The sequence below is a fragment of the Anarhichas minor genome, unplaced genomic scaffold, assembly GCF_050575085.1.
Source record: "Anarhichas minor isolate MPS153535 unplaced genomic scaffold, ASM5057508v1 ptg000007l, whole genome shotgun sequence".
Lineage (NCBI taxonomy): Eukaryota > Metazoa > Chordata > Actinopteri > Perciformes > Anarhichadidae > Anarhichas > Anarhichas minor.
In genome coordinates this window covers 4,487,939-4,502,814 of record NW_027466453.1, presented here as the reverse complement: position 1 = coordinate 4,502,814, position 14,876 = coordinate 4,487,939, and the positions used below count along the sequence as shown (strand labels likewise).

The following is a 14,876-nucleotide window of genomic DNA, read 5'->3' as shown; positions in this document are numbered from 1 at the left end:
ATATATTCTGTACACAAGGTTTCCTTCTAACAATGCAGGCCAATAAAAACATTTAAACTCTTAAAATCATTGGATTTCATAATTAAGTTATGTGGCAGTGTGCCATTTTTGAATTCCTTTGTTTATTCAGTAATAAAAGAAAGTGTAGCCTGGGAGGAATCAGGACTTTCACTTCGTTCAACTGTGGGGAAAATAAATCTAAATGTCCTGCTGAGAAGGAAAAACCAGAGAGTAAAGCTCTGGTGACTTGATGGCAGTTATTGTAGATTTAAAGGCGGTGCAGTCATTCATGAGCATGTACACTTTATAAGGGAAAGCGTTACAGATTAGCTCCATTTAGGAGTTACCGACTACTAACCAGCACTTTGGTTTAATAAACGATGGTGTGTAAACATAACAGCTTTTAAGTCAATATGAAAAGGGTGCGTAACAGATGCAGATCAGACAACAGAGTCCAGCTCAACATGTTTATTCAGATTAAGACCAGATCAGAAACAGTCATTCAAATGTCACACAAGAGGAGATTTGGAGGTAATGAGGGCAAAGTCATCACCTTATAAATATCTATCCTTAAATGACATTTAAAAAACCCGGTGACACCACCAGAACTCATCAACTCCACAGGTCAAGCAGAGTAGATTTAAATTCACGCTCACTGGAGCAGAAGGGTGCGTTTAAAGCCTGTGTGCCACATCTTCCCTCCAGGCTCAACCCTGAGACTTTGCATATTTAGCTCTTTGCCCCCAGGGTGTGCTTGTCGAACAGGTACTCCGCCATCTTGTTTTTGTTGGCGTCCATGCGGGAGAGGTTGGAGATGTAGTCGCCCAGCTTCTTGATGGCCTCCACCTGCTCGTTCAGGTAGTGGGTCTCCAGGAAGTTGCACATCTGAGGAACGGAGACGAGAGAGAGAGATTACTACGCGTACAGACGAATGCTAGAGCACACGAGTTTGTGGTGTAGCCGGGACCGTCTTTGGCAGACCACGCGGCACTAATTCACACTTACATGAGGGTCTACGTTGTCAGAAGCCAGTTTGTGCAGGTCCAGCAGGGCCTGGTTTACATTCTTCTCCAGCTGCAGGGCGCACTGCATGGCCTCCAGCCCGCTGCCCCACTCATCACGGTCTGGTTTCTACGGAGGGAAAAACATTCAATTATAGCAGACTGAACGGTCATGATAATAATAATTGGTGGTAAACGGGAGGGACCGAGTGTCCCACTGCTGCAGGTTAATCCCAGTTTATTTGTCCTAGACAGACAGGGTGCTGCAAGACACGTCTCAACGGGGCCAGTCCTCCAGTGTGTACAGACCTTCAGGTCCTGGAGGAAGATGCGTCCTCCCCTGTTGTTCTGGAAGGTCAGCAGCTTCTGGGCGTGCTCCCTCTCCTCGTCGCTGTTCTCCTTGAAGAAATGGGCGAAGCCTTCGAGGGCCACATCGTCACGGGAGAAGTAAAAGGCCTGTGAACAAGGGACAAGAGGGGGAAAAAAAAAAGAAAAAAAAGGTTGTGACAAACAGTTCGGCAGCAAAGTAGTGGTCAGGCACACGAGTCATGGTTTTGAAAGGACTAGTTGGTTTGGACACAGACTAGCATCATGTTTGAAGAAGTTAAAAAAACAAACAAAAAAAACAAAAAAAAAAAACAGCATAAACATGACTCAGCATGTTTGACTCAATGTGGTGAGTGGGGGATAAAACAATCCTTATCTGGCAACCATCAGATAAACAAGTGAGAAATGCAGAGAAACAGTGCTGCCATACTGCATTACTTATAAAACACAATCAATTTAATGACAATTGTATTTTATATTTATTCTTTTAACAGCAAATATTTTTTTATATCAAGACATACAATAGATGCAGATACTTAGCATACATTAATACGAAGATACAATAAATTGAAGTGTTCTTCTCACCATGGAAGTGTAGGTGTAAGAGGCGAACAGCTCCATGTTGACCATCCGGTTGACGGCGGCCTCGCAGTCGCGGTGGTAGTTCTGACGGACCTGAGACTCCATTGTAGCTGGCGTTTCTTGCGGGTTTCTTCTCTTGTTTTCTTAGCAAAACGGTACAAAAAATAGCTTAACGGCGACTTTCTCGGTAGTGTTCAAGTAATAAAGGTTTGTCGTGTCCGGAATGCAGAGTAGAAGAAGTAGTACGCGGGACGAAGGAAGAAGTTCCGTTCAAACACTGTTGAAGCAAGAACTCCTTGTGGTTTCTCTCCCTGGTGTGAATGGTAAACGTCTCGCTCCGTGGTTTTATACCCTTGCCGGAGCTCGTGACACACGTTACGTCACTCCACGCATTTCCGCCAATGACTGAGCTCAGACAGCGGCAGAGCTGTGAGACGAGGGATGAGGTCGCATCCCCCTTCCTCATTCGGGGAAAAACAGGTTTTTCATATTCCATTGATTTATTCACACGTGCAATGACGAAGCACTTTTTGTTATTATCTCAAAAGACAATACACTGAATTATATTTGAATGTAAATTCAAAGACTGAATAGGTTGAGTGTGCAATTTATGTGTGCAAAGGTGGGTTGTGAAGTTATCATTTTCCCTTTATACAAACAGCATAAAGATATAAAACTGTACATTTAGATTTAGAAAACTGAATACTCCTACATATAGACACAAACCCTCTACTGTTCTTGTATAAACTACAATACATCAGGACATATTTAAATAGAAATAGAAAACTGTTTCTGGTCTCAAAATCGTTGAATGCAAGTACTTGCAACTGCAAATGATAAACATCAGAATAACTTCCAATCCTCTGTTTAATAGTAATCTTGACTTTTTCATGATTTTTTTAACAGAGATTATATACTGAGTTCTGGCCTTGCCTTCTCTCTATAAAGCGACCCAGCACTGGATTATAAACTGGATTATTACTGGAAAATAAAAATAAATACGTTGTTCACTATACATGCACGCACAGAACTACAATGTATGTACTACAAGGATCATTGTTAAAGATAAAGTACACGGCTAAAAACGAAAGTGACGATGTGATTTTTAACAGCTTCATTTCATTCCTTAATCACATGAATCAATCCTCTGACAATAAAAACCATCATTGCTTCAGATATTTCAGGCTAAATGTAGATAAAACTGTTCGATCACAAAGGCATCGCCCACTGTGGGCTGTTCAAATGCACCCAGGGTTACTTTCATTAGTTATGGTTTATAAGGCAAGGCAAGTTTATTTGTATAGCACATTTCAACAACAAGGTAATTCAAAGTGCTTCACATAAAACCATTAAAAGCATCAAAACATAAGGCAAAAGAGATTTAAAAAAACAATTAAGAACATACATTGAAACAATAAAAACAGTCATTGAAACACTTTAACCCGGCCTCCCTGAGGTCTTTCAATGACACTTTTTATCGGTTTACCAGAACTTTTCAGACATAGTAACATAACATCACTAAATGTCATGTTCTCAATCAGCAGTATTTGGAAATTGATGACAAAAAAAAAAAGTGTAAGAAATAAAATACAGTAGTTAAATGCAGAAATGCAGGAAATTGATTAATATATTAATTGAATGTGCTTCAATTAAAGGCAGCAGCAAACAGAAAAGTCTTCAATCTTGATTGAAAGGAGCTGAGGGTCTCAGCAGACCTGCAGCATGAAGGTACAGCAAGGCTAGGCACTCGGTGGAGACCGGCCTGTGGCAATAACTGACTGTTCGCAAAAGCCCTCCCCCGAAAAGCAATTGTCCAATCACCGCTTAGCAACCGTAACTGGGCACAGCAGGTCTGTGAAGCTTTGGCTAACTAGCAGACTGAATATTTCACAAAATATGGTTTGATGGTAAATTGGAACGGATTGATGTTACTTTAAATAAAGTATTTAGAAATTTGGATAGAAAACATTTATGTCACTGAATCACTGGTGTCTGTCAAGGTTCAAGGTTAAGTTATTGTCATTGTCCAATACAGGGTTAGCAACAGTACATCCATGCGTTTTAGTTCCAGTAAGAAGTCCTTCTTCATTCATGGACGCCAGTGAAGACAGTCGAGCCTCCCCAGTTGTATTTCTTGAATACGGTTTAATGCGTTTGAGGGCTGAAAATGTCCGCTCGACAGAGGCAGCAGATATTGGGATTGTCACCGCCCAACATGTCACGCAAGCCCACTGACCAATCATGTACTTGTAGGCCAGCTAGCAGGTTCTGACACGTTAAAGAATACGCCCAACATGTCAAACTAAAGATCTGATTGGTTGAACACTATGACAATCAACAATATCGTCCCCATTCACTTAAACTGCAAAGCGATTCACGTGTGAGTCTGCAGGCCTCAGGCCTCTGTTCTTACCTAGAGACACAGAGGTGAACTCTGATTGGATAAAAGCTCTACTTAAAACAAGCTGCACTGGAAGCAGAGCAACTGAGGAAGACAGTAGCTGTGCAATGAGAAAATAAGATAATGGGGAAAATATTTTTATAAATTATACTACAGGTAGTGTATTTAAGAAAAATTATTAAATTATAAAATAGCTATAACTTTGTGATTCTGTTTAGGCCAGCAGAGAAGGCCTTGCAAGCCCTGACGGCCCGCCACTGGACTGGGGGGATGTGATCCAGACACAGCATGACCAAACACCAGTTTGTTCCCGACTCTCAATGCCGTTTCATTACTGTCACAATGCTACACAGGCTGCTAAGCTAGCCAAAGCTCTCCCTGCTTAGATAACAGCTGGATGTTTTCTTCCTGTTTGTGGCTGCTACACGGATGACGTCACGCAGCGTTTCCTTCTGTGATCAAGTCGGTCGGTGTTAAACACAGCAGCGCTTTATCGCCCCCTGCCGGGCTGAAACCAAATAACCCAAAGAACCCACTGTCCTGTTTCCTTACTGCTGTGCTGCAACCAGTGGTAGAATAATAAGTAATACTCAAACCTTTTTCTTGAGGGCCTGCCGCGGATAAGTGTAGAAGATATGTTCATGAACAGAAGCCCTTCCAAAATGAACCGATTCGATTCCCACCTTACCCAAACTAAATGTCCAGTATTTGATTCAAATGATTAGCTACAGAATGTGGCTATAATACAAAAATAATGATCATTTATTTGTATAGCATTCATGCATAAACATTAAGTGCTTCACATCAAAGAATCAAGATAGAATAATTTATCTTGAAGTAATTATGCAAATGAGATACTAATTTCCAAATATGATGCTGCAGTTTTACTTATATTATTGCAACAATAACAATATATGTTTATTGTGCAGATGAGCATATATAAATGTTTGATTATTTAATTTTCTATGTATTACCACCCCTAAAGTAAAGACAGTCAGAGGGGCACTTTCAAGATATTTTATTGAAAAAATACAGATGCACAAAAACAAAATGCCCCTAAAACATCATATATAAAACAAATGAACAATACATTTAATATACAGTATATATACAGTAGATGGTGTATCCATAAACATATTTACAATATAAGTGCTGAAACAATAATCGTCAACATTATCTAGTTTCAGCTTCTCAAATGTCCGTATTTATTCTAGTGCTTTAAATGTATATATTCTAATTAAATAATGATATTCATTCTAATGCAATAATTATATTTATACGAGTTAAATAATTAAATTAATACTAATACAATATATTGAACAGTGTTGTGTGTGAGTGTATATTTGGGGGTTTGGTGAGTTCGTGGTCACTCCTTCTTCTCTGCGATCCATCTGTCCCTCTCAGCCTCATAAAGTCAGACTGTGAGAAGTCTCTCCGGGTCTTCTCCTTCACCATGTCCTGGTCCTTGTGCAGGGAGAACACTCTGGAGGGGCAGTAGATGTACTTCCCTGACACCCCGGGGAAGCTGCTGCACATGAGGTTCACTGCTGGGACCCTGCTTCAGAGGCTGGTGACAGACCCTGCACAGCCTGCACAGGCCACCTGTCGGAAGTTGCACCGCTGACTCCCTCTTCTTCCTCTCCTCTGCCACCTTCCTCCACTCAGCCCCCCTCTGCTTCCTCAAGGACAGTGTCTCTCTGTGTTTCCACAGGGCCAATATTCTGAGATGATGACAAACAGGGAAGGCAAGTGAGATATACACATTAAAACACATGAGTAATATACACTATATAACTTAGATTTGATTTTAAAACGAGATACACTGCTAGTATGGGAGGACTACATACTTTGCCTCAACACATTGGGAGCTTGTTGATAGTAAGAAGGCCAATATGAATGTGATTAATGAAGACAAGCTGATGAATAACTGTTAATGCTGACATATAAACGTTACATACAAACAGCAAATATAACGTTACGTAACCTTGATGTGCTAACGTTACGTCAGCGAACAACAAACCGAGTTAGAACCTTACAATGCTAAACAACAAACATTTAAGCAAACTATAAAAACAGTTTACCCATATATACAACTGAGAGGGTTCATTAAGTACTTGAACAAATGAGCCGTACTTACGTGGGATATGTTTGACTGTTTGTCCGAAGATAGAGCCGTGATAAAACTCTGTGTAAAGCACAGGTTGTTTACTGTAGTCTGCTGCTGTAGATGCTGCACGTCTGTCACTCAAAAAGGAAAACGGGGTCTCCTTACTTGTATGGAAGGGGAGAAACAGCGCCCCCAGAATCGTGCTTGTGGACAAAAATATATGACACCCGTAGTGATAAGAACTATCATAGAGAATCGTTTTCATCAACCTAAACCGTTTTCCATTCATTTTCAATGGTAGTCCTAAACCACTACGGGTGTAATATATCTTTGGCCACCAGCAGCGCTGTGGAGCCGAAAGGACGTAATATATCTTTGGCCGCTAGTTGCGCTGTGGTGCCGTTTTGCGAGTGAAAGACTTTCTCCGGTGACAGCCCGGATTTTCTGGAGCTCTTCCCTGTGTGGACGCTACGTTAAACGGTAAATCATTAAGATGAATAACGATGAATTTAAATGTCATGATAGTTAGTCTGGGCTGTCTGACATTCACGTGAAAGCTATAAAGATAAAGTTAGTTGTGTAGTTGTCTTCAGTTTTATTCTTCATACGGGTTCATTCATGTCCGACTTTGTTGTGTTTTTGTGGCCGAAAGTATCAAGTTAACACGAACGTGCATTTAAATATATGATTTAGCGATTACTGCTGTACGTCGGTGAATATAGAGGCTGACCAGCGGCCGGTTAACGTCAGATATACTCTGTTACTTTACATACACGTAACGAAAGAACAAGAAGCTATGACCGGACCCGGTGCTTCATTTGAATCACGTTAACGTGAAATAAACACACACGTCTCCGTTGTATCACGTCACGTATCGTCATTAATTCATGTAGTTTATAGTTATGTACCTTTACTGCTCCACGTGTATTTGACAGCATTAGTTACTAGTTATTTAGCAGATTAAGGATATCAGACACAATATACTCAACTAATAAATGATGTGTTATTACAGATTAAACTACCAGCAGTGTATAAAGTCATTGAAGTGATGAACACATTAATGCCTCAATAATTATAATAATTTAATGCATAATATTCTGCATCATGAGTACTTTTATTTTTGCTCCTTAAAGTTTACTTTTTGTACTTTTACTTAAGTCAGACTTTGAGTAAGTAAGATTTGAATGCAGGACTTTTACTTGTAAAAGAGTATTTACACCATGTGGTGGTATTAATACATATTTCTTTACTGAAGTACAAGATGTGTAGACTTTCTCCATCACTGTTAAAATAATGTTGTTTATTACATTATACAAGAAGTACAAGAAGATATTCATTTAATGACGTTCTTATTCTCGTCTGTTTGCATCTCAGTGATGGATGAAGATGAAGAGCTGGAGAGAGGGATGCTGAGTATCTCTCCTTCCCAAGCAACATGTGCAGAGCTGTGAGTAAACATTTGCTGTCTTTAATTTCTTTTTCTACCCCCTGAAGATTTAAAATCAGTTACAGTTCATACATATATACATACATGTGAAACTGCTGTGTTACTAACACCTGCATGCATGTGTTTGAAGTGTGCCATGTTGCTTCACCTGCCTAGGTTACATCATAATGACTGGCTACTGAATATTAACCCATTGAAACATGAACACACGTGTATGAATGAAGTATATATTCTTTATATATTAATGTTAGAAACAGTCTGTTTCATTGGATAAGGTTGAGAAAGGTGAAGTAACGATGCTAACAGTAGTGTTCGTATGTTGTCAAAATATAAATGACTTTCAAGGCTTTTTCCTTAGAACCATCTGCTGCACTGGCTGCACCAACTCATCTGAAGGGTTCACATAGAGGGTAAATGCATCCAACATTTAAACGTATCTGTCATATTCACTGTGCTCATATCCGTTATAAACCATTGATTATGTGTTGTGATCCTTCTCTCCTTGCAGCTCTAACTGTAAAGAGACCAGTGCCTGTTCCCCAGGAGCTCGTGTGTCTGCTGCCAGAAGGAGCGGGTCGTCCATCAACAGTTCCTGGTGTGTATTATTTCACCTATATGTGCATCTTTAAATTATCCATATGTAGTTTCCATCAAAACTGTTGTTAATTCTTTAAAGTTGCTGGTGCACTGTATTCTGACAAAAAGTAGAGTTTCACAGACTACAGTGTAGATGTCATGTTACATTCTTGCTTCACGTTACTGTCAATGATAATAACATGTTTAATATTCTCTATAGTGTCAGAGGCACCCTGCATTTCTCCTGAGACGTCTGCAGAGCCCGGTCAACTGTCACCTGCACAGAGACATCAAAGTTACTATTAGAATGTTTTTCATGTCAAGAAGATGAAATCAAGTCGCACCAAAAATGGTACTAATTAGCTCTGGTTATTCTTGTCTGACTAGGTGAGCCGTTACCCAGGCCGTTAGCTGTCCCCACCCGTCCTCCTCCACAGCTCCCTGCCTACGACCATGAAGTCAGCCAGTGGACCTGTTCACAGCAGCAGAGGAGCTGGATGAAGACAGAGCTGCAATCCATGGGTCTCTGGCCAGGCTCCTTTCCTGTGCGCAACCTAATGAAGATGGTGTCATTGTGGCGTCTCCCTCCCTCCCCAGCCAGAATTAATCGACAGCATCTCTGATCTTCCTTCCCCAAAGTTCTTTCAGCTGGAACTGGATGCCAAAGAGCCAAAGAGGAAGAGGACTGAATTCCAGCACACAGGTCGCAAGTGTTGATTCTGTCAGATGGAACTGAAGCAGGATCCAAAGAGTCCTCACATTCACACGGGGTTCCCTGGACTAACAGGGAAGTAGATTTACTGCCCTGGTAAAGTCTTTTCCCCTTACAAAGACCAGGGCATGGAGAAGGAGAAGACCTGGAATGAGTTCCAGCGTCTCCTTTTTATGAGAAAGAAAAAAAGAGATGGGAGGTTGAAAAGGGAAAATAAGAGAAAGAAAAGGGGAGTGTTCTGTCGTGTATATGTCTTTGCTCATTTTAATAATTAATTACTTTTTACTGGATTCATTATTATATTTGTGTTGTGTATTTGTAACCTTGCACTACGGGCTCTGTGTTCAATGTTTACTGTCCCTGTTGTGTTTAATAAATATATTTTGTTCACTAATGTCTACACGTCTCATTGATAAGTGAATCATTATAGTGAGCAGTAAATAAATATTGAATTGAAGTAATGAAGTGATTGCAATTTAAATGTTCATAAAACTGCAATATAATAGGTTAATAGTCATAAATAAGTCAAGTACTTGATCATCTATCTGCCACTACAATCTAGTGATAATCAGTAAACGGTAAAGTTGGGTACACATTTCTTGATTTATAAATAGCTCTTTATCATTGAGTGGCTTTGTCCCAACGGAGACTCGAACCTGCGTCCAGGAGCTGAAAACAGCGCTATGAAAGTGGATTTTGAGCACCTTGGACACACCCCCTCACACCCCCTCCCTTAAGATTATGGTCCTCACTGCAGGCAATCTCAACACCTGACCATCCAGAATCCTCCCCTCTGCAACTTTGGTACCCGAGAAGCAATTTTAAGAGAGGAGAAAAACCAGAGCAGACAGAAAGAGAGACTGCAGGGAGTAAAAGAAAACACAAGTTAACTTAAACAGTTACAGCTCGCGACATGGCATCAGCCACTGTATCAGCAAACAGGCAGGGATAACCTTTAATAAGATCCACCAACTCTCTTTGCTTTGGTTCAGGTAAATGTTTCAACATTACATCCAGATTGGAAAGTAACTCAGAGTTTTTAAGAAGTCCTTTCAAAATGACATCATCTGGTGTACAACACTCTTCCTCATATTCCTCGGTCGGATCAAGAGGTGACGGTGAATGACCAACTGGAACCACTGCAGCAGCAGAGGCAAACCCCGACCCAGGACCTGGCACAAGGGAGCGGGCAAAGTAGGGTTTTAACAAATGAATGTGGCAGAGCTGCACCAACGTCTTTCAATTAGGGGTCGCGATTAAATAATTTAGGTCAGACACTTTTCGGGTCACTGTATAGGGACCAGAGAACTTAGCCTGGAAAGGAGAGCCAACTAAATGCAAAAGTGCCAGAACTTGATCACCAGTACTAAATTCACGACGTTCTGCACGTTGATCATACAGACTCCATTTTATTTTGAATTGCCTGTAGGTTTTCTTTCGCCATTTTATTTGCCTGGTACAGCTGCTGCTTAAAACCATTTATATGATCCATCAAGTTTTTTGGAGCCTCCCAGCTTCCCAGTCCCTGTGTAGGGATGCTAAAGGGCCTCGCACTGTGTGACCAGAGACCAAGTCATTGGGACTAAAACCCAAGCTCTCTTGAGACACCTCCCTGGCTGCTAACATCAGCCAAGGTAACCCCTCCTCCCAGTCACGCTCCAACTCAGTGCAATATGCACGGAGGAAGGACTTCATCGTTTGGTGAAACCTTTCTAGAGCCCCCTGGCTCTGGGCATGGTATGCGCTGGACTGAGAATGTTTAACATTTAACTGGTTCAACACTTCTGCAAACATCTTTGAACTGAAGTTAGACCCCTGATCAGATTGAATTATTTTTGGGATGCCAAAAATAGACGTAAACTGTCAGCGCCTTTACAACAGACTTCGTGATAATGTTTCTGAGAGGATATGCAGCTGGATAGCGTGTAGCCTGACACATCACTGTGAACACAGTTACTACCAGCTTTGGAGCGTGGCAAGGGACCAACACAGTCAATGATCAGATGGTTGCTCAGCAACTGGAATAGGATACAAAGGAGCAGGCTTTATTGTTTTATTTGGTTTTCCAGTCAACTGACGCACACGGCAAGTTTTAATGAAAGCAGAAATGTCTCTTCAACAGAGGCCAGTAAAAGTGTCTCCTAACTCTATCATAGGTTTTTCTTACCACCAAATGACCTGCAACTCCATCATGAGCAGTCTGAAGTACAGCAAGTCTTACACTAGAGGGCAAAACAATTTGTAACATCTCTTCCCCCATAAAACCCTCTCCCTGAGGAACCCAGTTTCTCACCAACAGGCCATCTTGGAGAAAATAACCATGAGCTGATGTAATGGCAAAATATATGTAAACCATGTGCTTCTAGTCAAATGTATATCAAAGTGTCTGCTAAGCAAAAATAGAAAAGCGCAGAGACAAGTGGAAAAACACTGCCTGCCCTTTCTGTGAACTGTCGACCCCCAGAACTACCTGGAACTTCTGTTTCTTACAGTTTCTGAGAAAACTAACCACAAAGGTCAGTTTTCGGGGGGCCTACACAGGCCAGTTGTAACCAGTTCTGCTTCACGTACATACAGAACTTCTGCTTTGTGCATTACTCATCTTGGGTGTTACTTTCTGTATAAATGACATGTACAGCAACCACTCGAGGAAGCTTTTCCACAGTACACTGAGATACGAGTCTGTTGAACCGCTCTCTTGCTTGCAAGCAATAAAGACAAACAACTTTGATTCTCTCAAGACTCTGTTTATTGATATAGATTGAAAACCTTGACTCTTCTCCCGATTAATCATAGAAATCTTTCACATCACTGAACTCTCCACCTCATCATCCTGAGAACCCGGTTGTACAGAGCCTGAAGTGTGGGGTCACGTTTTTGCTCTTTCAGAAGGTCACTGCGAGACAGTCTTTTCTTATCTGAATGTTCAGAACTGGAATCACCACTGGCTGGGCTCATAGCACGTGTCACTGTACAGGTGGGATGTATAGCAGAAGGTGTTTTGGAGGACTCAGACTCTACCTGGGAGGATAGAGTATCCACTGACACCTCAGGCCACACCTGATTGATTGCCAGCCAGGTCATTTCCTAAGATGACCTGTACTCCCCCCCCCCCCCCCCATAGGCAACGAAGGGCACACTCCCATGATCACATCACCTTGGACCAGATTTGATACTAGCGTCAAATTATTTTCTGTGGCGCAGAAAAGACTGTCAAACCCATCCCTCGGACCGCAACACTGGAACCAGCGTCTGTTTCAGGAGAGAAATTCAACGCAGATTCCAAAATAAACGATTCTTAATATTTTTACAGGGACTTTTATTCCACTTCCTACGAGTGAAACATAACCATCAGACACAAATGCAGCTGTGGAACCTGTCTGTTCCTGATCCAAAACTTGAACCTCAGTTACTGACTGATGAAGGTTTCGTGTGTGCCTGCACGGCAGCAATGACACGGTCTCTTTCTTCAGCATTCAAAGACACAGCAGCCCCAGATGGTTTTGCTGGTTAAAAAAAAAAAAAAACACAGGCTTTCATTTTTTTACATTGGACACTCATTTCTCCAGTGACCCTTGCCAAAACAATAATTACAGACACGATTGGGGTCCATCCTGCCCTGTAAACCCCGGTCTGCCTTAACTGAACCCTTCTGACCAAAACTTACTTGAGTTTGCTCCCACATTACTCTGTCGGAAGCCAAAATCTCCACAACCAGGGTTCTCACCGAAAAATCCCTTATGAGTCAGGACAAACTCATCTGCTAATCTAGCAGCATCTGTAACCTTGCTTACTGTCCTTTCCTGGATGCAGGTAACAACACGGTCAGGCAAAGCATTTTTGAACTGTTCCAGCCAGATTAATTCCTCAAGGTCCTCCATAGTATTTACCTGTGAAGCAGCACACCAGCGATTCAAATTAGTGGTTAAGTCACGAGCAAACTCAATATGGGACTGCCTCTCTTTTCTGAGTAACCTGAACCGTTGTCGATAAGCTTCCGGTACCAACTCATATATCCTAAGTACAGCAGCTTTAACCAACTGGTAGCTACCACTATCAGTAACACTCAAGGCTGAAAAAGTCTCCTGGGCCTTGCCAGTGAGCACACACTGAAGCAAAAGAGTACGCTCAGCATCCGACCAATTTCGTGCCCCTGCTAAACGTTCAAACAAAACAAAGAAAATGTCAGGGTCCCTTTCATTAAACTTTGGAACCAACCACAAGTTAACAGCAACATCAAATGAGGGAAAGCAGGAACAGGTATACTGACTCTCCTACCTTGTGTGGATCAGCCTGAAGCTTTCCTTCACTCATAAGCTCCAGCTTATATCGCTCCAACTCTAATTGTTGTCTTGCCTCAACATGGGCTAGTTCAGCCTCCCGAAGATGTGCATCTTGTCTTAACTTTTCTAACTCCAAAGTATTTTTATGTTCCTCTTGCATTTGTAGCAGGATAAGTTGTTTTTGTTGCTCAAATGTCAAACCAACTCCAAGTCCAGTCAAAACAGGAGCCATTTCAGAAACTTTGACTGACTCACTCACCCTGGGGGAAGCTACCTCTGAAAATGTATCAATTTCTACAGGCGCCTCTGCAATCCCCACTATGACAGGCAACACTTTCTCCTCCAACAAGTGGTCCTTTAATGTGGCCAACAATTTCTCTTTATTCCACTTTTTAGAAAGTTCGACATTGTAACGGTCCGCTAATGTCAAGAGCTGATCTTTTGTGTAAGAATTTAACAAATCATCATTTAGAGACTGAACAAAGTCTTCAATGGAAGCCGTTTTATCAGTTCACCTGCAACCCATTTAGGCACTTTTCCAACAAACTACAATTAATACAAAGTTTTTCAACCCAAAGCTAACGGATGACAGGGTGCTTTAAATAAAGAACCCAATTCCTCTGACTAACTGCCTAACCAGGTCTAGCTGAGCAACTCATCCCTAGTCTTCATGCAGGTTCGTGGCAGGATAAATTAAGCACAAAACCCAGCAACCCGGTTAACCTTCAGCAAGCTGAAAATCACCTAGACAGTCATGGAAGTGCCCCCGAGCCATTGCTCTAACCACGTATTGCACCAAGACAAACAAAAAAAAGAAAAGGGTCAATGAGAGACGACCAGTGCCCCTCATTGCTTATGCCTATCAGGAAAAGGGTTCCAAATGACTGACAAGCCTGTACTACTAACCGCAGGTCAGAAAACACAATTTAACCAAAAAAAAAATCTGTGTGGAAAACTCCCTTTAACAAAGTTACATTTAACAACTTTCCAGTACTAACCTTTCCAAATCATTCCGGACGAGCCCCCATTTGTTACCACCTGGCTCAAGGCTGGCAACAAAAAGGGAGGCCACACAGAGATCTAACACAAAACAGTTTATTTAGCTGCACAACTTCCGCATAACAAACAAATGATGAGGCTGGTGCAGCAGGCCCTGCTGAGTGAGAGAGACCATAGACTCCCAGAAGGCTGTCTTTTATTGCCTTCCTGGAGGCTCCAATCAGATGATTGGATGATTGGTGCAGGTAACTCCTCCCACCAGGAAATCCTGAGCAGGAACACAGCCAGCAGAGTGAGAGGGTCGTCACACTGTCAACAAATGCCACCTATACGTGACCTCCGGAGGCCGATAAAAGTAGCAATATTACAGTTGTTAGAGGGCCTGTAATATTTTTACGAATTCCTCTGGACGGACTGCTCTGGTCAGTAGGTGTTAGAAGA

General features: G+C 41.7%; 1 protein-coding gene and 1 long non-coding RNA gene across 6 annotated transcripts; one reads left to right on the top strand and one right to left on the bottom strand.

Annotated features, from left to right (window-relative positions):
* Positions 1-729: 729 nt before the first annotated feature.
* LOC142945238 (ferritin, spleen middle subunit-like) lies at positions 730-2,015 on the bottom strand. The gene is made up of 4 exons (XM_076086657.1): positions 1,914-2,015; positions 1,311-1,457; positions 1,006-1,131; positions 730-885 (listed from the first exon to the last, which is right to left on the bottom strand). Exons 1-4 carry the CDS (start codon positions 2,013-2,015, stop codon positions 730-732), a joined length of 531 nt encoding a protein of 176 aa, XP_075942772.1.
* A 2,278-nt stretch (positions 2,016-4,293) lies between these two features.
* Positions 4,294-9,543, top strand: LOC142940714 (uncharacterized). Of its 5 annotated transcripts, XR_012950918.1 has the most exons (6): positions 4,294-6,056; positions 7,793-7,865; positions 8,224-8,275; positions 8,374-8,460; positions 8,662-8,736; positions 8,829-9,543. It is a non-coding gene; the product is annotated as an uncharacterized LOC142940714 (long non-coding RNA). The 5 variants fall into 5 exon arrangements; XR_012950912.1 differs by having other exon boundaries at positions 8,662-9,543; XR_012950906.1 differs by having other exon boundaries at positions 8,374-8,736.
* Positions 9,544-14,876: the final 5,333 nt, after the last annotated feature.